Source organism: Propithecus coquereli, unplaced genomic scaffold, assembly GCF_000956105.1.
Source record: "Propithecus coquereli isolate 6110/MARCELLA unplaced genomic scaffold, Pcoq_1.0 Scaffold131, whole genome shotgun sequence".
Lineage (NCBI taxonomy): Eukaryota > Metazoa > Chordata > Mammalia > Primates > Indriidae > Propithecus > Propithecus coquereli.
In genome coordinates this window covers 1,631,708-1,655,338 of record NW_012137303.1, presented here as the reverse complement: position 1 = coordinate 1,655,338, position 23,631 = coordinate 1,631,708, and the positions used below count along the sequence as shown (strand labels likewise).

At 37.5% G+C, this 23,631-nt stretch overlaps 1 protein-coding gene across 6 annotated transcripts; it reads right to left on the bottom strand.

The window, feature by feature from the left end:
• Nucleotides 1-1,937: 1,937 nt before the first annotated feature.
• On the bottom strand, nucleotides 1,938-18,049 carry SLC17A2 (solute carrier family 17, member 2). Of its 6 annotated transcripts, none has more exons than XM_012638679.1 (13): nucleotides 17,904-18,049; nucleotides 17,641-17,732; nucleotides 13,531-13,642; nucleotides 12,036-12,247; nucleotides 9,893-10,126; nucleotides 9,720-9,807; nucleotides 7,432-7,518; nucleotides 5,862-5,980; nucleotides 5,578-5,739; nucleotides 4,936-5,068; nucleotides 4,698-4,845; nucleotides 3,815-3,905; nucleotides 1,938-2,623 (listed from the first exon to the last, which is right to left on the bottom strand). In XM_012638679.1, the coding sequence occupies exons 3-13, from the start codon at nucleotides 13,556-13,558 to the stop codon at nucleotides 2,489-2,491; spliced, it is 1,437 nt and encodes a 478-aa protein (XP_012494133.1). In that variant the 5' UTR covers nucleotides 13,559-13,642; nucleotides 17,641-17,732; nucleotides 17,904-18,049; the 3' UTR covers nucleotides 1,938-2,488. The 6 variants fall into 6 exon arrangements, with proteins under 6 accessions (XP_012494133.1, XP_012494135.1, XP_012494137.1 ...); XM_012638682.1 differs by having other exon boundaries at nucleotides 2,566-2,623; nucleotides 3,780-3,905; XM_012638681.1 differs by lacking the exon at nucleotides 17,641-17,732.
• Between the last annotated feature and the right edge of the window lie 5,582 nt (nucleotides 18,050-23,631).

Below are 23,631 nucleotides of genomic sequence, written 5' to 3'. Positions count from 1 at the left end.
AGCACAATTCACAATTGCAAAGATGTGGAAACAATCCAAATGTCCATCAATGCATGAGTGGATTAATAAACTGTGGTATATGTATACCATGGAGTACTATTCAGCTTTAAGAAACAATGGTGATATAGCACCTCTTGTATTCCCCTGGAAAGTGCTGGAACACATTCTACTAAGCGAGGTATCCCAAGAATGGAAAAACAAGCACCACATGTCCTCACCATCAAATTGGTATTGGCTGGTATATGTGCACTTAAGTGCACATATAAGAATAACATTTATTGTATGCTGGGCAGGGGGAGGGGGGAGGGGGGAGGAGGGACAGGCATATGCACAAACAGTGAGTGCGATGCGCACCTCCCGGGGAATGGACACACTTGAAGCTCGGACTTGGGGGGTGAGGGGGGACAAGGGCATCATACGTAACCTAATCATCTGTACCCCCATAATATGCTGAAATAAAAAAAAAATTAAAAAAAACTCTATATAAACCTTAGAGGAATGTACTCTTTGTCTTGTTTCACTCTATCTTGTGTTCATGAGACTCATCTGTGGTGTTGTGTATTGGGGTCTGTCCATTCTCATTGCTATATGAATAGACCATGATTTTATTTACCCATTCATTCTTCACTTAGCAGGCAATTTAGTTGTTTCCTGTTTGGGCTACTATAGCTCGTGCTCCTATGAACATTGTTCTACATGTTTTTATGAATGTATCTGTGCATTTCTAAGTGAGATGTCTGAGTCATTGGAATTATACATTTAGCTTTAGGAGGCATTGCCAAGAGACTTTCCAAAGTTCTAATTTGCACTCATATTTATAGTATATGAAAGTCTCAGTTGCTCCACACTCTTGCCAACATTTTGTTTTCCATCTTCTTTCATTTTGGCCATTCTGTTAAGTATATAGCAGTATTTCATTGTGGTTTTGATTTTCATTTCTGTAACGACTAATGAAGTTGAATATCTTTTTATATGCTGCTGGGCCACTTAAAATTTCTCTATTATGAAGTTCCTATTCAAGTCATTTGCCCATTTTTCTATTGCATTGTCTGCCCTTTTTGGAGGGTGGTTCTCTTTTGTCTGTATATATTATTAATATAATTTGCCTATCTTTTATAGTACATCTCTCTTTTTTTCTCCTTCTTTTAGTTTTCTACAAACTCCCCTTCCTCTCTGTACTGTCAATACCCATAAGGCAGGACCAGTGTTCTCATCTTAGTGTCACTCTCAGGGGCTGACACTCTGTTTCCCTGAAAACACCTGCTCAAATATACCTATTGATTTGCATTAGGAGATTCTCTTTACTTGCTAAATTAGCCCAAGGTTCTTGACCTAGTGGTTTTACTGGGATTTTAAATATGGCAAAAACTTCTCCAGAAAAGTGGTAAAACCAGAATTAGCTCTATGGAGACAACATAAAGGATGTGTTTTAAGTGGTAGGAGCGAGAATTAATTTCTGCTGGGGTTGATGATTCCTATTTGAGTATCTTGGGAAAATAAGGAAAATATGAAGAGGGTCAAATGATCTTTTTCTACCCTCAAAAGGTAGAAAGCATCACATCTCTCATACCTGATGCTTTGCTATGCCGTGTTTCGTCTTGTTATACCTTTAGCATTTTTCTCCCCCACATTAATTGTCATTTCACTTGAAAGTGCCTCTGGCATCTCCTTCCAATTTTCATTATATCTCACTCTAAACTATCTCTCTGTTCCTTCTGGAAGTGTCCACGTTGCCTCCCCTCACATCCATTCTTCTCACAGTAGAAGCTTTCCAATTCTATCTTCACTCTCCCTGATTCCTAGATAACCTCATTCATTTTCTAGCCGTTAATCTCTTGCAATGGCCAGAGTAAGAAAATATCTGTTTCATCTAATGGAAATCATCCTAATCTAAATAATTGGAAAGTGGTCTATTTAATTTTAGCATGTAATTTTAATAGAGTTTAACCATATAAATAAACATCCATATTTTACAAAGTATAAAAAAAACAATAAAAATGTTAATTCTGTAGATCACAGTTTCAAAATTCTGTTCTGTGCTGAACTCTATAACATATAGCTACAATTCCCAGTAGATCTTCTCTGTAGCAAATAACCACCCCCATGAAGGTATTTATCAGTGATTATTTTCACACAGATTTTTATTCACCTTGAATTAAATTTCCAAAGAGGTAAATTTAAAGGCAACAGGAACTGACTTTTCAAGTTTGTCCAGCAGTTGTCAACCCTGGCTGCACCTTAGAAACCCCTGGGGGAGTATCTAAAAATTAGTGGTTTCTGGGCTCCACCCCAGACCAATTCATTTGGGATCTCTAGGGAGGGTCTTAGGCATCAGTACGTTTTAGAGGCTTTCTAGGGAAGTCTAAAACATAGCCAGAGTTAAAACTGCTGAGTCCATGGTCAAGAATATTAAAAAAAGAAGGGCGTAAGTAAAAAATGTTGAAAGGTTGACACTCAGTACTACATTTACGTTTGCAACTCTATATCCTCAGAAGCGGGTGAGAGTCCTCTCTTTGGCCCAGTCCTGGATTTCTGCTTGTCCAAACATGAGATAGAAGACCAGGCCAAACACATTGACAGCAGCAGACAGGAAAAAGACATTCCTCCATCCAGATTCAGAATCCTGGCCACAAAAAAAACTCAGAATAATTATTAATGTTACAAGCTCCTTCTCCACCAGTTCTAGTAGTCCTCTACATTGTGTACTGCAATGTTGATCACCGAGAATATAGGGAACAATAGGCAACAGGCAGTAGCCACTTAACATCTTAAGTCATCAAAAAAAGTTTATGAAACTGTTGGAAACAAGATGACTCTAAAATGCATATTGCCTTCTGAGTTGGGATGGATATTTCTTTAAACAAACATAAATTAAACTACACTAATGTTTTCCTGGAAATTTGGATTTTGACATTCATGAAAATATAATATTACTCATTTAAAATTATGCTTAAAGTGGCATCTGGAGCTCATTTTAGAGCTCATGTTTGTGTTTTCTCTGTTTTGTTTTGTTTTTGGCTGTTGGCATCAATCACAACAACCCATCTCAATGTAACACGACTTCTATTTGGTCTGCCTGTGTGATCCTCCTCATTAAGCCCTAGTAAGTCATAGCTCAGGTCCAGCACTATGATCACAGTGGATTCCTAGCAATTGAGTAAAAAATTAACCCAGAAACTATCAATAGATCACATAGAGATGTTAAAAACAAAACAAAACTTCTCTCTGTACACGGACACTCATCAGTCCTTCCATCCCAGCCTGGTACAGCCTTTTCATCTTCCTCATCAGCCTACACTTCCACATATTGAGCAAGCCTCACTGCCCACCCTCCCTGCAATGTCTCACAACCATTCTCTTTTTACCCATTTAACTTCTCTTTAAACTAGCCTTGGGACACTTTTTGTGTTTCCTTTTGTGACTTTTTTCTTAAAAGTTAAAATTAGTCTGAATAGATTCTTCATGATCTTCTTCTGCCCCTCTGTCTTCATCTCTTGCTATTCCTTGACATGTATCATTCACTCTGCTCATAACTAAGAACTGTTTCATGCTTGTCTACCTCTAGGAAGTCAAACATGCTGTCTGTCTTCATTTTTATCAATCTAACATCTATTCATTTTGAGAAATTCAGCTTATATTTTTCTTCCTCTGAGAAACTTGACCTAACAGAGTCTGACTTAGAGACTCCTGTGAATAGAGCAATTGTGTTGACATCCATACTTGTTTCCATCATGAGACTTTAAGAGCACAGCATGTATTTCCAATACCTAAAGCAATACCTGCCACTTGCAGATGTTCAATAAACTGGCCCAACCTGACTGATAAGGAATCCAGTGGCAGTAGAAGAGACAATTCCTGCAAGAAGTCCAAATCCCCTTGAAATTCCCATGAGGAAACTTGCATATCTGTGGGAAGATGATTTTATAAATTATTTTATATAGAAAGCCATCTACAGCTTCTGCAGCAACTCAACTGTAAAGCAGCTCAGCTCTAACAGCAAAGTCATTTTGCCTAAAGCAGACTTTCATTCACCTAAAGATAGAGCAATACCTCTTTGGAAACCCTGAAATTACCTGGCTACTGAGTCATTAACCAGGGAATAATGTAGTCTCCCTGGGAGCCAAGTTTCTCCACTTCGGTTGCTCAGCATGGAAGGCAGTCTGCAATGAGCAAGGCACAGACTCTAAAGCCAAATTGCCTGAGTCCAAATTGCCCAGGCCCTTGTGTGACCATAGTCATACCACTTAACCTTATGCCTCAGTCTTCTCCCCTATAAAATGAGGATAATGATAGGATCTACCTACTGTTACTGCGAGGATCAGATGTGTTGATAAATGACAAGTCTTTAGCGTAGGAATTGGCTCATGGTGAATGCATAAATATGTGGTAGCCAGTATGATCAATACCCTGGAAACTTTTCTAAAACACATGTGTGTGGGCATTTTCCCAGAGGACATAATCCAATCTCTGGCAGGAAAGTTTGGGAAGCCTTTTATCTAAATGATTACTAGGCAAGATTGTGGACTGTTGTTCTAAAAATGCTATATTAGGTCATGGCCACATACTGACATTTCTAGCTATTTGTCATTCTGCCATCAGTTAGTGCATGTCAACAACATGAAGGAGTTATGCAGCGACTGAAGTCTAACACTTCTCGAGGGGGCTGGTGGAGGGGAAAACACAGGTAAGGCTCTTACCTGGGGGCAACATCTAAGGTGTTGATGATAAACCCGGAGTCACACAGGTTGCTGGTCCCAGGAATAAGTATCAGCAAAATAATGGTTGTCATGTAACTGGAAGCCACAAAGGGCAGGGCCACCGCACATAGTGATGGAAGGAGGAGCCCTGGGCAATGAAGACACGCTGTCAAGATCCTTCTCAGACCATGCTCACAGAAAAGGGATTGGCTAACCAAACTCACACGCCTATCCTTACCTAGGGATGAAAAGAGTTTTCGCACAGTGATCAATCTGAGAAGATTCCTGGACAGAAGGAAATCTGCCAACTGACCTCCTAGAATTGTACAGCTTGAGGCAGCAATAAAAGGCAGGGAGGATAGAACCCCACTCTGAAAAAAGGAAATTTATACAGGGTAGTTATAGAGGTGCATATAGCACCAAAATTTATCAGTTACACAGACCAATGATTAGCCTACTACCCCCCAACCCCTGACATTTTTAGTTGTTTGTGGGAAATTAGCATCCTTTTTCACACCAGAAGAACATGTCTCAGGTAAGAGGGCCAGCAGCTGCATCACACTGGGCTGCAGATAAAAGCAACATTAATTTCTAAGAGAAAGTTTAAAATCAGCGGCCATGGAAGTATAACACAGTGGTTAAGAGCCCAGATGCTGCAGCAGCTCTACCACTTAGTATTGTGTAACCTTGGGCAAGTTATCTCACCTCTATGTGTCCCATTTCCACATTTGTGAGATGGAAATCATTACAATCTCTTAAGATCATTGTGAAGGTTAAATGAATGGTTACATGCAAAGTCAGAATGTAAAAGGTAGCATAGAACTATTTCTCCTTATTACCATTATCATCATTTTCATAGAAGTATAGGAAGTATACTCACATCTCTGACGTTAACATGGAGCACAGTACTGATGTATGTCGGTAGGTATGTTATGATTATGGTGCATAACCAGAAATGGCTGAAAAAACCCGTGAAAATGGCCCAAAGTGGAAGGCATCTGATCATGGCCTTTATGGGGACAGATCTTCTAGGAGAACTGGACTGAAAGGAAATAACTAATCAACATGAGTATTAACACAGGTCAGAGGGTGCCTCTCCCAGGCGATCCACGCCCTGCCCTGGAGGTCTCTGTATGGTCCACAGGTACAAGGGGTGCACTGTACCTGTTGAGCCAGTGAGGACATGATGTGTTCCTTTTCCCTGACACTTATGCATGGGTGATGCATGGGGTCATCATAGATCACCGTGAACCACAGGAAACAACAGACACAGCCAGTGCTACCTGGAAGTGGGAACGAAATTAGTTTTCAGGTAGATCTGTATACTGGGGGAAGGGAGTTGCCTCTGAAGTGGCATGTCTCGCCCTACCACACACTTATCCATTCATAGTTATCCTGCCATAAGGACCTAAATTTTCCCATTTCTCTTTCAATCTTTCTATAAACCTCCTTCTTCCATTAAAGCTTTCCAGATACTACCTCTCGAATTTAGAGTCACCATTTCTCAATGTCAGAGCCCTTTGGAGATAACATGACATTACATAGCTGACTGATAAAGGCTCCCATAGTTATAATGTTATATGTTTTTAGCAGCAACTTCTTAACGCACACATTATTGTCTTGTTTTTGAAGATGTGAACGGTCAGGACTGAAGAAGAGTAGTCATATATACTATGAAACAACCTGCCATGAACTAACTCAGTGTGGCAAGGAAAAATTTTCGGCACATTCACAAGAGACAGTGTTATTTGTATTCAAACCAGACGTCTACTACAAATTCTCAGAAGAAATATTTCTTGACAATACCTGGTTAATATGTACAAACCAAAATGATCTGGGAGTAGCATCATTAATGACAAAGCAATCCAAGCCAGAACCATATTCAATGACATCATTTGCCTATAATAACAAAGCAATCTGTAGAAACGTGTCTTATTACTGGGTTTTGAAGAAGAAGACTCTATGTCATTTAAAGAAGATTCTACGTTAAAAGATTCTGGGGACTAATGTTCTTTAAATTCCCTCTAATTACTGGATTCATTCACTCTTTTATTTTAAAGTCAGGCAGCATGATGATAGCAAAATGATAAAAACATTATAGAATGGATTCCTTGCCTCATGCATTTCACAGTCTAGTGGGGAGATAAGGGAAAATAAATAATTACACACCCACATAACTTAGAGAAGAAATGGCAGCAAGGATCCCAGAGGAGAGAATGGCTGAGTCGGATGAGATAAGTCCTGGAAGGTCCCATGGAGAAGGGGCATTTGAATTGAGCTTTGTAAGATTCACCTGGTAGAGAACAGGTTAAGGGCATCTTGGGCAGAAGTAATGATTATAATGAAATATGAAGACACATTGAAAATGTATTTCACCATCTTTGACATCTTAACTGCATGTAGTGACTAGACGAGGCATTTCAGATGTGGTGATATAGATTCTACAGAAGATGCTTGAGGCAGAAGGGTAAGGCTGCATTCTTGATTTCCCAGAAGCTGGTGCCATGTGTATAGTCATCTCCCCTGCCCTGCGCATGTGGCTCCCCAGAACCACCAGGAAGCTGTTAAATCAAGTTGTGTGACTAGATTAAGAAAGATTCCAATCCTCGACATTTTTCACCTTCCATTTAACAAAGGACATTTTCTGTCATATAGGAAGAATGTGGATGATGTAGGCATCAAAATGAATTCTTGGAAAAATGGAGGTGTTTGGATTTAAGAGAAAGAGACTTACCAAAGATATAGAAGATAAAAGGCCAGCCCAAGGCCTGTGAGATTAATCCTCCTACGCAGAGTATGATGAAGGATCCAAATGCTACCCCTGAAGAAGAGGGAGAAAAACACTCATGAAAATAGCAAAGGCTAAGACTTCGTGGCCTCCCTGAACGTGGTCCCTACAGTGAGGTGGCAGACTTAGAATTACTGGATGATGAAAGTATTTATTTCTACTCACAAATTTTCCCCAATAAAATCATGTGATGTAATTAAAATTAATGAACATCCCTGATTTCACTACTATACAATTCATCCATGTAACTCTTCAATGGCTCCTCAACACCAATGTGACCAAATCCAAATCCCTTAGTTTATCACAGAGACTCTCTGCAATCACAGCCCTGCAGTATTTCCTGATAACTACAGTTACATCCTTGCATGATGCAATATGAGGCTGGGAGCAGGAAAGGAAAGACTTACAAAAATCAATAAGATACAGTCCCTGCCTCCAAGGAGCTTTTGGTCCAATTGGAGAGAGAAAAATGTGAACAAAATTAACTGTCACAAGTGAAATAACATGTAGACTCTGGAGTCTATATTAAAAAAAAGCAACATAATTCACAGAGACCCATGGTAAGAAATGCATTTTACGTGGTAACATAATACACACACAAATATATACCAACGCTTCTACACGCAAGCACGCACGCATGCACGCCTCAAACAAAAGTTTCACAAATCGATATTTAATTTTAGCATGTGGAATGCACTCCAACATTTTCTATGCTATTCACTTTCATTTTTTTAAATGTTGATTTTGAGCCACTAAATTGATTTTATGACCTACTAATGGATTCCAACCTGCAATTTGAAAAAAAAATGATGATTTAAAGAAGAAGATTCTATGTTATTTAAAGAAGATTCTATGTTAAAAGATTCTGGGGACTAATGTTCTTTAAATTCCCTCTAATTACTGGATTCATTCACTCTTTTATTTTGAAAAACAATTAAAAAAATGATGTAGAAAATAAATATAATAAAACTACAATGTGCTATGGAAGTATACATGAAGATAAATTAATAACAATTATAAGATTTAGGAATTGTTTACATGAGCTAAGCAATAGGATAGATGAAATTTTGGCAAGGGAAACAGGAGCAGAGAAATTTCCAGGAATATGAGCCTGTGGGAGCAGAGCCAGAGGGAAGGGAAGTGCACATGTATGTGGAGAGCAGCACACATGCAAGTAGAGCCTCGCTTGCAGAGGGGTGTTCTATGGAAAGCAGGATGGAGCCAGATGACTGACCACCTTTATATCCATGCAATAAGGAAGTCAGTCTTTATCCTGTAAACATAAAGGAACACATTGAAGATTCTCAAGCAAATGAGCAAAAATGCCCCATCTGTACTTTAGAAAAATAACTTGCCTTTGATGGGAAGAAAAGTTTGGAACAAACCAAGCTAGAGAAGGGAGACCAGCAGAGCGTATTTGGAAATAGAGGAGGTGGTAGCAACTGTGATGAAAGGAAACGAGAAAGCAGGAGTGTTGCTGTGAAGTAAAAGTCCATAGGATGCAGCCGTATATTGGACCTGGCAGTGAGAAGTTTGGTGGAGCCTCAGTTGTTTTTCAAGTACATATTCTCAGCACTCCAGGTTGGGAAAACAGCAATGGTAAAGCTGCGGTGGCCTTAGTAGTAGGATCACACACCGTGGAGTGACAGTCCAGCATGGTGACTGAATGTGCCTCTGGGGCCAAAGGGCTGGGGCTCAAATCTCAGTTCCAACACATGCTGGCTATTGATATTTGGGCAATTTACTTAATCTCTACATTCCTAACTCCCCTGTCTGTAAAATAAGAGTGTACGATAGTACTTAAATGAGAGGGTGGTTGTGAGAATTAATTAGCTCAGAATAGTAAAGAGTTTAGAATAATACAGACATTTTCAGCCCAATTTCTCTCCTTAACACTTTGCGTTCTGGCAGGCTTAATTCTCACTTCAACATCTTTGATAAAATGATATTTATATAGTTTATTTGATCTTTTTCCATTATGCAATTCTTAAAACTTTAAACTTTTTCCTACAAGGATTTTCTCACTACCCTAGCTCACCCATTGTCTTTCCTGCTTTTGAGCCTCAATATCTTTACAGCACAAATGAATCTTTCTTATTTGTTATGTGACTGCCTTATATTGAATTTTTCAGTAGTACTATTTTCCCTCTTCCCCAAACCATCTGGTTTATAGAAGGAAAGATACAGTAGGATGGAACAGATAATAAAGCCGTGACCCATGTATACATCCTTACCTGATCCTGCAATGGTGGTGAGCTTGCTTCGTTCAAGTGGAGGAGCCCATTTTGCCCAAATTGTAAACTGACCTGTCCATGCCATTCCCTGAAATAAAAATCATTAATATCTTTGCCCTTTTATAAAAGTCATGAATCCGGATCCCACTTATAATGAGAAAGTATCTGGATACCTGGGCCATGCCCTGAACTGTACGAATCACAATGACCAAAATCACTCCAAAGTCAGCAGCCAATGGTGTAAAGAGGGTGAGAAGGGAAGAGATCAGCAAACCAGCACCAAGCATATGTTTTGCTCCAAATATCCCCGCTAAATATCCACTTGGGATCAGAGTCAGTATTATTCCATAGTTGATGGAGCTAAAGATGACACCTTGAATCTCTGGGCTCCATTGATATACAGAGTCCTAGAAAAAAAAAAAAAGAAGAAAAGAAAAGAAAACTCTTTGCTAAGAAATCCTTTTATGAAAATCTGCTTTATAGTCAGAGTTACTTAAGGTTGGTGAGACCCTACTATAAAATATCTATTTCATTTTTCTTGATTTTTTACCTACCTTAAACATTCTACATTTTCCAAATGAATGACCAATGATATCCCTAATTTGATTCCATTAGAGGGAGAGAAAAAAAAAGAGGAAATGAAGAAGAAAAGAGATACAGAAAATGGTTATATAAATGGAATAATAGGAAGAAGTAAATGGAAAAAGCCATTGAGAGATATTTCATCTGCGAAACAGTTTCCTTCAACTATTTTGTTTCTAGTAAAAGTAGGGTAACATGTTGTTGCATATCAAAAAATAAGGAAAACACAACGTTACTGAACTCTTACCAAAATCAGTCCCTAATTAAGACAAAAAGTCAAGTTTGGGAATTATTATCTGCCCTAAAAGAGCTGACTTCCTAAAACACATATTACAAATGAATAAGATCATGTTCTTCTGATATAACTCAATAAATAATTGAGTTATTTGAAGATAACTACCTAAAATACCTACATAATTGTGTAAATTATATTACCTAAGTAATTATTTACCTAAGATTAAATAACTTTTAGACATCATGCTATAATGCCCCTAGCTATTTGGCATCATGCTATAAGTTAATATAGAGAGCCAAAGAATATAAAATATAAAATATTTTATCCACTTAAAAAACACTATAAGTAATGCAAGGTATATGATTCATGTGATAATTAAAATTTGAAAATGAACGTAAATAAAATAGAGACTTTGAGAAGAGGGAAGAACAATTTGGGAAGGTGCCAGGAAAGAAGAAATATTTCAACTATCTTTTGAAGAACAACTATGATTTGTATAAAGAGAAAAAGGAAAATCCATTCTCATTGGAGAAAACAACAAAAGTGGGCTTGGAACATTTGGAATGATACCAAATGATGAGAAACTAACAGGGACTCTGACTGGCTCAGAGTAAAGACTTTTCCTGGGCCATTGATAGAGATATAAGTGTGCTGAGAAGTAGGACCAGATTCTGGAGGTGCACAGCATGTTAAGAGAGAACAGCATGTTTGGCAACTTGAAGGTGTACTGGATTCCTGATTCCAGGGGTATGAATCTGTAGAATTGATGATGGAAGAAATACTGGAGGTAATGATTTTATTTATTCATTATAAATAAGCTGGGTCCAATGCAATAAAATCATGAATTATGAATTATAGGGATGACATTAGAAATGTACAGTAAATGATAGTTTATTTAACTCATTGATTAACTAGAGAATCAGTAAGACATTACAACTGGTTCAGAGGTGAATTCAAAGAACCACACATACATAAGCAAGAAGCAATGCTGAAATAGATTTTAAATAGTTGATAAAAACTGGCTGATTCAACTGGGTGGTGAGTAAAGGAGAGTCCCAATTGATTTTCCACTGGGAAAAATTTCTTTGCAAAGTTATGGACAAGAATCATTTGCCTTTCTTTTCATTATATAGAATTTACAGGGTTGTAAAATTGCTCAAAAACAATAAAATATGCAGAAACCTGAATAGAATTGGATAACATAGAAGAATGCGCCTAGACAATATCTAGTTTTTCATTGAAGACACCCCACGATCTATTCCATTTTTTAATTTTTCACATTTTTCCCTAGACTTCCCCACCTTGTGATCATAATAATCTCAAAGAAATACTATTTTTATCGTAGAGGTAAGCAATGTCTCAAAGAAAATAATTCCAGTCATTTTTAATTTGTTATTGAAAATTTATACTTCTATACTCCACAGAATCAAGATCGAAGCCTTCCTTTAAAATTGAGTTTCTACCTCTCAACAAAGAGCCTTGCTTTCCATCACACTTACTCTTGTATTAAATTCTTTGATGGATCTGCTGAGGTTACTGAGGTTGTCTGCAAGAGGCCCCTCAGTGGAGACATTCGATAGACCATACTGCTGAGTGCTGTTCACCATGGCAATGATCGCAATGCTCAGACTCACACGTTGGGTTATCATGGTGAAGTTTGAGAAGTGCATGATGAGAGCCAACCCATAGCGTAAGGAACAGAAATCTGGACCTTGAACACACAGAAGTATGCAATGAGCATCCTGACCGAGACCCTTTTCTTTTCATTTCTCCTACTGCTAAATCTGAAAGAACTTTGGATCATATCATGCAGTCTCACTATCTTTTTCTATTAATACCAAAATAGCCAGGACTATAACCTTCCCTTGTCAAATTCTTTGGTTGGCTTTAAGACAATGAATATAGGATCTTATAATCAAATAAAGCAAATATGACCTTCTTTCAGAGGTGTGGGAAATAGAAGATAAATAGAGAAAAATCTAAACGTGAGGCATTTGTGTAGTATTGCCCCGAAGTAGAGTGAATGGGGAAGAAGGTGGCAGAACCAGTCAAAAAACCCAAGTCTCTGGGCTGCAAGTCAGTGGTCCCATCTTTTATGAACATTTATTTATCACAAAGTTTGAGAGTTTATACATAGAGAGCTACCTTTGAATTATGCTATTGCACATCCAAGGATTTGCTTTAAAAATATCTGAGAGATAGTATTTTAAATGAGCACTTCCACTAACTCCTTAGTGTAATGTGCTCTTAGACATATTTTTGCTGTGTGTCACTAGGCCCTGCCTTCCCATATGTTCAATTTATTTTCTTTAAAAAATTAATATATAGAATCATTTTTCCTAAGTCTTTAAGTGATATGGTAGTGGAGGAATATTCAATATATTACAAGGACAACACTTTTTTTTTAAGTATCCATAAAGTGGAACAATAAACCAATATTGAAAGAGTTCCCATGTCAATGATGGATTAGATTCCATATTTGGAGAACAAGGACTAAATGGAAACAAAGAGAGAACCTATGAAGAAATAGATAAAAATATAATGAAAGAAATAATTTTTAATGGTCAAATAAGCTTAGGGATAGGATTGGTTGCCTGTGAAAAAATTATTAATATTTCCATATTACTGGAAGTTTCCAAACTCAGGAGAAAGAGTCAATCACTTGGCAAGGATAATAATAGCAAAGACTTATACATAGGTTTGGGGTTTGCTTAACATGACTTTTTCAAAATTTATTCCATTCCTTAAATCCCAGGATTTGTCAATCATTTGGCTCAATTTCTGATAGATAACACTGTAAGTTTCCCTAAGGAAAAAGCAAAAGGTAACAGGAGCAGGGGTTGGAGTTGGCTCTGATATTAAACTGGGAGAATCTCTACAAAGGGGCAGCATGGTAGAGAATGGAGGAGGGGAGGGCAGGGATGGGTAAAGAACACTGGGAATAAGCTTCAGCGCTTCCGTAATGTAGCCTGCAAATAAGACCGCTGGCTTTACCTTTCCTGGTGGTAGGCTTCTCATCCATTTAGCTTCTCTAGGAAATGGTACCACACTTTGCAGTGGAGTTTCCCTGTGCCCCGAATCTCTTTTACCACAACGGTTTTTTTATCTATGGGGAGAACATAATCCAAAACATGACGTACAAATAATTTTCTCTTGTTAATGTTGCCTCCTCTCAGCATCAGTAAAAGTTTTGACCCAACACAGCTATATAATTTACATTTTACAGTACACTGCAGCTGTGTTTTTGGAGGACTGGATTGTTGTAAGGAAAGCTGGCTCTAAGTCCCAGCGATGTGCCTTAGAGCCAGTCATTTAAATTCTCTAATTATTCGTTTCCTCATTTGTTCAGTAACAGTAAGGCTCTTTTCTGAGTGGTTCTGTAAGAATCAAATGAGAAAAATTGCAAGTGCTTTATCAAACCATAGAGAACCATGCAAAGGTGAGGAGGATTATTGCTTGTATTATAGAGGATCATAAGACAAGGCAGTTAAATTAAGCTCAAGAGCTGAAAAGGAAGGTTCCAGAGCAGTATTTTCTTTCATTCTGACCATGTACAACCACAACAATGTTCCGTGTGTCTTCTTTGCACAGGAAAGATGACATTGCATAACTTATACATATCACATGTAAAGCTTTAAAATGTTTATTCACAATTTGGACACTTTATTGAACTGACAAGTTCTTCAAGTCACCTACAAAATGGAGACTTTCTACTACAATTATGAATAAATTCAGCTATTTTGACAGGCAAAGAGAATTCATGACCTCAAATATGATTATGTTTAATTTGATATTTACACACCAATCTAACTCTCTTTGGAGATACATACATTTGTTTCTTTTAGAAACAATCCTAATCCTATGACTATCATCCATTTTGTATCCATCCCTAAATTGAAGCTTCCATGACTTTAAAAATGCATGTATCATTTTTATATTGCATCATGCAAGGATTTCCATTCTTTCTGCACATAAATTTAAAAAGACTTATCAACACCCTAAAATAGGTTCATAATCTATGACTTTGGAATGGAAGATCATAAAGAAAGATACAGATGAAAAATTTTGCTCAAAAACTCCTTTGTAGTATTACTTGTGACAGCATAATACTAGAGATTAGTTAACCTAACAATAAGGATTTGGCAAGGCAATTTTGATAGATTTTTGAGATGGACTCTATTAAAATAGTGTTTTCAAAGATATTGAATAACATTAGAAAAATGCTTATACTCTAGTGTACAAAGCAGGATATGCTGTGCTCATCCACATACAGAAATAGAAACAGATTCACACAAGTGCCAGCAGTCGCTATATCTAGGTTACAGAACAGAGTGATCACTTTATGGTTTTTATTGTTATCAAGTGATTTTATTTTAATAATTAGTAGATACTCATTATATACCCAGAAGCAGCCAAGTGTATTTAAAAGAACAATAATTCGGCTTCACCAGCATAATCAGGTAGTTTTTCTACTTGCTAAATGTGTCTCTACAACTCTGAGAATAATGTGTCCTCACCTAAGTTTTGAAATTTCCTTTTTTGGTCACAATAGATGCAAATGGAGGCCCAATTGCCAGCAAGAGCAGGTCAGCACCAGGACAGATGTTGGCTGTTGCTCTGCTTTGGAAGGGTTCCAAGTCTTGCTAACATCTGGATATCAGGAGTTCAGCTCACTGCCCTATATTCAGATCCTAGCTGAAGCCATCTGGGTCCAAATCCAGATTTTGGACCATTTTCTATTTGATTTCACTTGTTATACAAGATCTCATGGCTTGGCTGAAGGCAACTTTTTAACTGTACAAGCAAATGCAAGTACTTATACTCTACTTAAAGCTTCCCTTCCAGCCTCTCCAATGAATCTTATAAACACTGAACTCTGGAGCTGAAAGAGACTCAGAGATCCTCTCTAGTCCAACCATTCATTTTACTCATGAGAAAGTTGGTATGCAGAAAGTTTGAAAAACTGCCTGAAGTCACACAGTTCACAGAGCCAGCACCAGGTCTCCTAATGCCCAGACTGCTGCTTTTTCTACCTGTTAATATTACTTCTCCTTTATTTTCATAATATTTTAAGCATAAGCTGAAAACACGATAGAGTAGCTTCATATTGAAGCATTCTAAAAGGGCAATTTATACAATTTTAAATCAAGTTTTAATCATTTATTCCAGAAGGAAATTTGATGATGAAAAATGCTTTAAGTTAAGCTTTGAATACTAAATACACAGAAAACTATTTTTTCTTGTTTTTTATATTCATGGAATTATATCACAAATCTATCATTTGAGTTTTCCTTCTTGTTCTCTGTTGCTGTCTAATGAGAAGAGATGAAAATCCTTACTTAGCTTTTATGGTTTCAAATGCTACTTTGAATTTTGTCTCAGGAGCTTATTTCAGTAGTTAATTTCCCTTTTTCCTTTGCATGAGACAAAAATCAAGTTAACATTCCAAATCATTCTAAACTGGGGTCTTTCTGTGACATAGCATTGGAAACTATTGTTCTAAAATAGCCACAGAAGCTTAGAAATTATGGGGTCTGAGCACTGGCATGATTGACATTCACTTAGAGATAGTGGAATAATTCCTATCCTTCTTGTAAACAATTGAGAACGTGTGACAATGTCAAAACCCTTCCCATTAGGGGTTACATTTCTAAAAAAAAAATAGTGAATTCTAGTGTCAGAGTTGTAAGTAGCCACAGAAAATGAATTGAAATTAAGTTAAAGGAAAATTTTATATGTAAAAAATAATTGTATGACACACTATAGGTTATATTTGAGATAAAATCAGTAATATAGATATTATGGTTTATGCATAAGCTGAAACAGTTTTTTACTATTTGTTTTAGTCTAGAACTCATTATTTTGTTATAATGGTCTTTCCATTACTCTTAGGCTTCCCCTAATATGCAACCTGTCTTGCATCATCTCTGTTAGCCAAGTCTTCTAGAGTTTACTCAGAGTAAATGTTACATGTAGTTCAAAGAGCATGAACCTGCAGTTGAGAGGGTATCTAGGGACTGAATTCTCTGCCAATCCCAATCTAAGTAAACCAGAGCAAGTTTCATAACCTCCCAGGATTTTAATTGTTTCATGGGAAAAATGGGGGTAATATTACTTCTTGGGGCTATCTGGAATGAAAACAAAGGTATGAGTCATGTCTTGTGATTATAAAGTATTATACCTTGTATAATGTTATTGATATTAACAACAGTCACGTTATTGGCAGTCCATGAGTAAGTACAGGCTTATAGCAAGTAAGATCTATTTCTATAAAATTCTTTGATTGACTGTTAAATTGTTTCTAAACTTTTCCTTTTGAAATGGATTCTTCTGGCCTGGAATCCACAAGCTCTGTGGAGAGGGGATGCATCCTGCTACAAACATCAGAGAACAGGGTAATTCCCTCTGCGCTAGTAAAACTGAAGCCCCTCTCATCACCTGCCTACCTTTCTGAGAAACTGGTAGTTCTGAAATAAAATTAGTTGTTCCGGTATATCATTTCTGTCATGCTGTCAATTAATTTATGTATTTAATCATGAGAAAAGAAAAAATGTACTGAGTACCAATGGCCAGGAATTCTGTAAGACAGGGTTATGCAAAAACTGAGGTGCAATTGGAGCACTGCCCATAGGGGGATCACAGCTCTTCCGGAGATAGGCAGGAGTGCCTGCACCATTCCTCCTGCTGCCCAGAACCTCGGGCTTTGTCTTCTAGGCCAATATGTGCTCAACTGTGCTTTGAATCGGAATTTTCTCTGGATAGGTTGGTAGATGGCATTTTCACTGAGGCTTTTCCCCTCTGGCTTCCCATCATAGCACTAATAGCTGCTCACCAAAATCTCTCTGGGTTCCTTTTCTTAGCTGTACAATGAAGGCTACAAGCCAGGTGATCCATACAAGCGCACACAATTTTTCTTGCCTTCAATCTTATTTACAACTTTAGTCATGTTCTCCTTTTCTTGAGAAGCAATTTTAAATACATAGAGAAGTCTGATAAGACTCACTAGTCACAGTCCCAAACGCAAACCTGATCAGTTCTGATCCAATATTTCACTCCACAGCCAAAGCCAGTACAACTCATCAAGGCATCACAGTTAATACTCACAAGGTCCTCAGAGAAGTGACCATCGTCCCCAGTGTCCATTGGCACCAGTGGCCTCTCAACTTTCGCTCTAGGGTTTTGATTGAATCGGTTACCTGTTTTAGAAAGCTTGTTTGTTTTGGAACTAGACAATTATTCCCAGATGGAGATTTTTAGGCTGTGATTAATGTTTTTTCTCTGACTTCCCCAAAAACTGTTTCCTCCCTTTAATGGACCTCTGATAGCTTAATAATTATCACCTAATCAAAAAGAAGAAAAGCACTTACCTTCACCATTAAACCGGTATTTTAAGCCCTAGACTGTAAGGCTAACTCGAAGAAAGAGGGAATTTCCATCCTTTCTTTCTTTTTAAATAATTCTTCTGGGTTTCACAGAGATAAATACTGAGCCACGTGGCAGTCGGACAGCACCAAGTTTGGTTCTACATTCTCAGAGCAGAAAGCCTGGGTTTGGCTTTGCGGCTTAATTTTTAACTTCATTTTCAAGTTCTCACTGATAGGGTGAGTATCTCAAAGATGTCACGGGTTTTTCTGCTTTGATTTGTGCCTACAATTATTCAATCAACAAGCCTTTTTCCTGAAAGCAAGGTGGCATGGTATGGAAGAAACAGCAGGGCTCCTGAGATTGGAGATGTGTTCAACTCCACCTTCACTTTCCAGTATTTTCTGTGACCTTGGACAAGTCACTTAACCTCTTTGAATTGGTTTCTGTATTAGTAAAGCAAAGATAGTAATTCTCATGCATGAGGTTATTGGACAAATGACATATATATGCTAACTGGTATTAGGTCCTTAAGAAATGAGATGTTTCTATTAAGGAGTTTTGTTAAGTAAGCTAGATTTTCCTTAAGCATTTGGTGTCCACAGCCTAATAAATGTGAGCTGTGGCTACTCTGACAATTTCCTGTGAAGCTATCCTGTACCCTTTCTGTCTGTTTCTTATCTATGTCCTTCCTAATCCACTTTCTAATTGGCTCTTGACTCTTCCATTTGTATTCTATTTGTGATTCTTAATTTTTGGACTGTGGTTGCTGCTGGATCTTCCTAGTTTGACTCCTGCCTCTTATAAAATGAGGTGGGGGCCTGCCCTCTTTGGCTTTATCAACTTCAAACTTCCCTAGTTGAGTTCCCCCATCCTAGTTAGTCTCACCATACTTCCCCAAAGACCTACTGGAGTGGGCTTAGCCGACTCAACACCTTAGCTAGACTATTTGGTCCCTATGTTAGTTTTCTATTGCTGCTCTAATAAATTACCACAACTTTGGAGGCTTAAAACAACACATATTCATCCTTACAGTTCTCGAGATCAGAAGTCCAAAAGGGGTTTCCTTGGGCCAAAATCAAGGTGTTGGCAGGGCTGTGTTTCCTCCAGAATTCCCAAGGGGAAATCCATTTCTTTGTCTTTTCCACCTTATAGCGGCCACCTACCTTCCTTGGCTCTTGGCAACCTTCCTTCATCTTTAAAGCCAACAGCATAACATCTTCAAATATTTTTCTCTCACTCCAACTCTTCTGCTTCTCTCTTATAAGGACCCTTGTAATTACACTGGGCCCACCTACAAAGTCCAGGATAACCTGCCCATCTCAAAATCGTTAACTAATCACACATGTAAAGTACATTTTGTCATACAAGGTAATATATTTACAGGTTCCATGGATTAAGATGTGGACATCTTTGGCGGGAAATACTCAACCAACCATAGCTGGTTTTGGGGAATAGAGGGATAATAGGAAGAATTGAAACAATGATTCCTTCCTTTCTTTAGTTAAAAATTCTGGTTATTGATTTTTTTGTAAAGTCATCATGTGCTTGATCAATGAAAGTAGTTAAAAAGATGACAAATGAGAACTTTTTTTGCTTCATTCATCCAGAAGAAAGTGTGACATTTTCTAAATCTGTGCCAAGGCAGAGCATGACCTGATACCAGTTCTGGTAGAAAAGCAGCTGAAAGTGGATCCCCCAAATAGGAGTAAATATAATAAGGAAATAGTGGTCAAAAGCCTTCAATGCCACAAGTAAGAGTCAGAGTGCATTCTTCAAGCTGCATGTTTTGTTTAGTGTAATCCTATAGTTGTATGTATAGTAGTATGTAGTGTAATCCTGGAGTTGGATTTTGCAAGCTTTTTGAAGGGATCTTGTTTATTTTGAGAATTACAATATCCACAGTGCTTGGCACAGTATCTGTCTAAGAATGTGCTAAACTATAATATGTGCTATTGTCTAAATGTATCCCTCCAAAACTTATATGCTGAAATCCTAACTCAGAAAGCGATAGCATTAGAAAGCGGAGTTTTAGGAAGTGATTAGGTCATGAGGGCAGACTCCTCATGAATTGGATTGCTGTCCTTATAAAAGGGATGCAAGGAAGTTCATTCAAATCTTCATCTATGTGAAGACGCAGCAAAAAGATGGCTACGTGTGAACCAGCAAGCAGGCCCCCACCAGACACTGAATTTGCCTGTGCCTTGATCTTGGACTTCTCACCTCCAGAACTGTGAGAAATACATTTTTGTTGTTTATTAGCCACCCAGTTTATGGTATTTTGTTAGAGCAGCCTGAAAAGACTAAGACAATATGTGTTTAATAAATATCAGTTTACTGAATGAATGAATTATTGAGTTACATTCACCACCAAGAATCAAGATTTCTGTAGCTTGTCCAAAAGCCTCACCCCCAATCATGAGTTTCACATAACAAAGTGCAATTAAATCAACTCAGTAAGCTATACCTTTAAAGAAGTTAACATAAAGAAGTTATTAAACATTTGTCCTTTGTGCTATCATTACAAAAAAAATTGAAAAAAAAGTTACATCTGTAACATTTATAAACATCAAAAGTAATGTAGCAGAAAAGTCAGAGAGCCTTAAAAATTTAGGTCTCTATAGCCTGACATTAACAGCTATTCCCAATCAGAGCAGTTCAATTGTACACTTTTTTTTTTTTTTTTTTATTTTGGTTTTTTGTTTTTTTTTTTTTTTTTTTTTTACAATTTGCTATGTTCCAGACATAGCAATAGCTTCTGAGAATATCAATTTGTTTAAGATCTGGCTCACGATTCTACAGAGTTCAGAGTCCACTGAGTGAACTACACATAGAGACAGGCAAGTAGGATGAAGGGTAATAAGCACAAACAATACAAGCTTGCACAGGCTACTAGGAAAGAACGAATAAAGACCCCTACCAACACAGGGGTGTCAGGCAAAGGCCTCCCAGAGAAGGAGGGTCAGTCTTCATTGGGTGGTGTGAATAAGTCAGTAATGCAGGGGAAGGACCTTCCAGAAAGAGCAAAGCCACAGAGGCTTGATGTGGGCAATTAGAACTGTTCAACATGACGGGATTAAAGTACAAAAGCATAGAGGAAATTTGGTGGACTGACTGGAAAATTGAGAAATATTTTTTAAAAAATCAATTGTTTTTCCCAGTAGTAGAAACAACTAGCCAGGAGTAGAAAGAGAATGACGTTTTTAATGTTCCCTAGCAAGAAAAACTACATTTTTAGGAATTATTTAAATAAGAAAAATGTGACTCGAAGAAAACAATAGAATTTTATTAAAGGACATGAAACAAGATGTGGGTAGATGGAACTATATGCCATATTCTTGAATGGGAGAAGTTAATATCATAAAAATATTGATGCTTCCTAAATTAATAAACACATTCAGTGAATATCCAATTAGAAGAAGGAAAAATGGAAGGACAAACTGGAAACAGCCTAAATTTCCATTAATGGGAGACTGAATACATTGTGATACATCCTTATTACAGAAAAGTAACTGACAGTTAAAAGGACCAAGCCAAGGTGAAGTGCACCAAGCATAGAGCAGCTCTTTGGCTAGAATTTTAAGATAAAGAGAGACACTTAAAAGCTACCATGGAGAAATAACAAAAGGAACAACTTTTAATCTAAACAATAGATGGGACAATAGAGGAACACCTCAATAATATGGTGAAATACCATGAAAGAGAAGCACAAATCACTTGTGTTTGTCCTATTCAGAACTTGCCACATACTCATGATTTAAAAAATCAACGTCTTTGGTTCCAAAAAAATTCTCTACTATTATCTCATCAAGTATTTCTACTCTACTCTTCTGTACTGACTCATTAGAGGCATACAGAGCTTTTTGTCTACTATCTCTGACTCTTAACTTCATTTTCCTATATATATATACATTTTTTTTTCTCTGTATTCTGCATTCTGAGTAAGTTTCTCAAAATTCCATTCCACTTCCCTAACACAGGACTCCTTAAATTTAATGTGCACATAAAACACTTGGGGAAATTATTAAAGTATTAAATACCTCAGTGTCTCAGTGTCTAGGATAGACCTGAGGTTCTGCATTTCTATCAAGTTCCCAGGTGATGCTGATCCTGATGCGTTGTATTCATTCATCGCTACTTGGTATAGAAATTCTCTGCCACTCTAATCCACTATATTTGGTCTATAATTTATTCTGGGAATAATATTTAGTCTAGAATTCATTTCAGCAATAAAATTTCTTCTTTCGATGTCCATATTTCTTTCTAGTATTTCAAAATTTTAAAATATTTAACATTTCTTGTATTATTTCTTCCTATTTCAGTTTCATAATTTTTTCATGTTTTTAAATGGAATTCATTTGTTTATTTCCTTGAGCATCCTAAACATACTTATTTTTTTCTGACTTTAAAATTAGTTTCATTTATGTTCTATTTGTTAAGTTTGGTTGCTGTCTTTTAGTTTTAGATTTCTTCTTGAATTTTAAAATTTTGGTGCACAAACCAAATTTCAGTGTTTTTATTTTTCTTTCTTTCTCAATATTTCTTCTTTCTTCCTTCTTTCCCTTACTCAGGCCTTACTTTATACTGTCTAGGAGTTTTTGGGTTGCCTACACCTAGTTTTTGGTGCCCACATTCCAAAATCAAGCCTGGTCTTACTGTGACATTCCAAGTCTCCTATCCTGTGGTGACAACCAGTCATTACAAATATAGTTTCTGATCCTATGGGAAGCTTGACTGAAGTCCCAGTTGCGAGCCTTATCCCATGTTTGCCTCCCTAACTCCTCAGGACTATGTCTTGTTTATCTCATAGCCCCAGACATCATTGGCCACAAATTAGTATGCAGTCTCTTTCACAACATAATGGACTGTTACTCCATGAATTAATATAAATATATTGGAGACAGGATATGTCTCAGGCGTTTTGCAGAGCTTTTCCCTGAAGGAATATGTGAACGTGTTAGTTTGCATATCAAAAGCTGTTACACCTCAGGAGGGCATCTCGGAAAGACAGTAGCGGCTGTATCCCACAAGGCGCTGTGTTTCTCAGACCTAAAGGTTTGGATTTGCTTTGTAAAGCAAAGCAGATCTGTTAAAAACTACAAGATGAGAGCTGATCAAAGAGTGCCCGCCCCGAACAAACAGCCACCCTGGCTATAAGCAGTTAGCTCAAGGGACATTTCCTGCTTAAAACTCCGGACTACCTGTCTCCATTCACAATAACCTGATAAAGAAAATATGGAGCCATTATATCTCTGTTTAACCCCTCTGTTAAGTGATAAATTTACCTTAGAATTTAGAAGTTAATCTTTGAAAGATTTTGTGACCATTTGTTCACGTAGATAGAATTAGTTAAGGGATGTGTAGAAGCCTTTTGAAAAACTGTTAACCTAAGAGGAACTACCCGCTGTTATGTAAATCTGTTACCCCTGGCAACTGATCACTGTTACCGATAAATGACCATGTAAGACTTCATTCGTGGCCTTTTGAGATTGACGGAGAAATCCAGGCCCCCTGAGCACCCGCTTTGCCTATAATCTTTATAAATCTATAAAACTATACCTTTGTCTCTGTGTATTCTTTTATTTCCATTATTTTCCATTCTCTATTATTTTCTTATCCCTTGCAACCCGACAAAAGGGACCTGTTTTTTTGTGGGGAGCGTGGCCACCTCCCTGCAATGGACAGACTCTAATATGGCCCTCATCATCTCTGTCTCCTGGCATTCATGCCTCT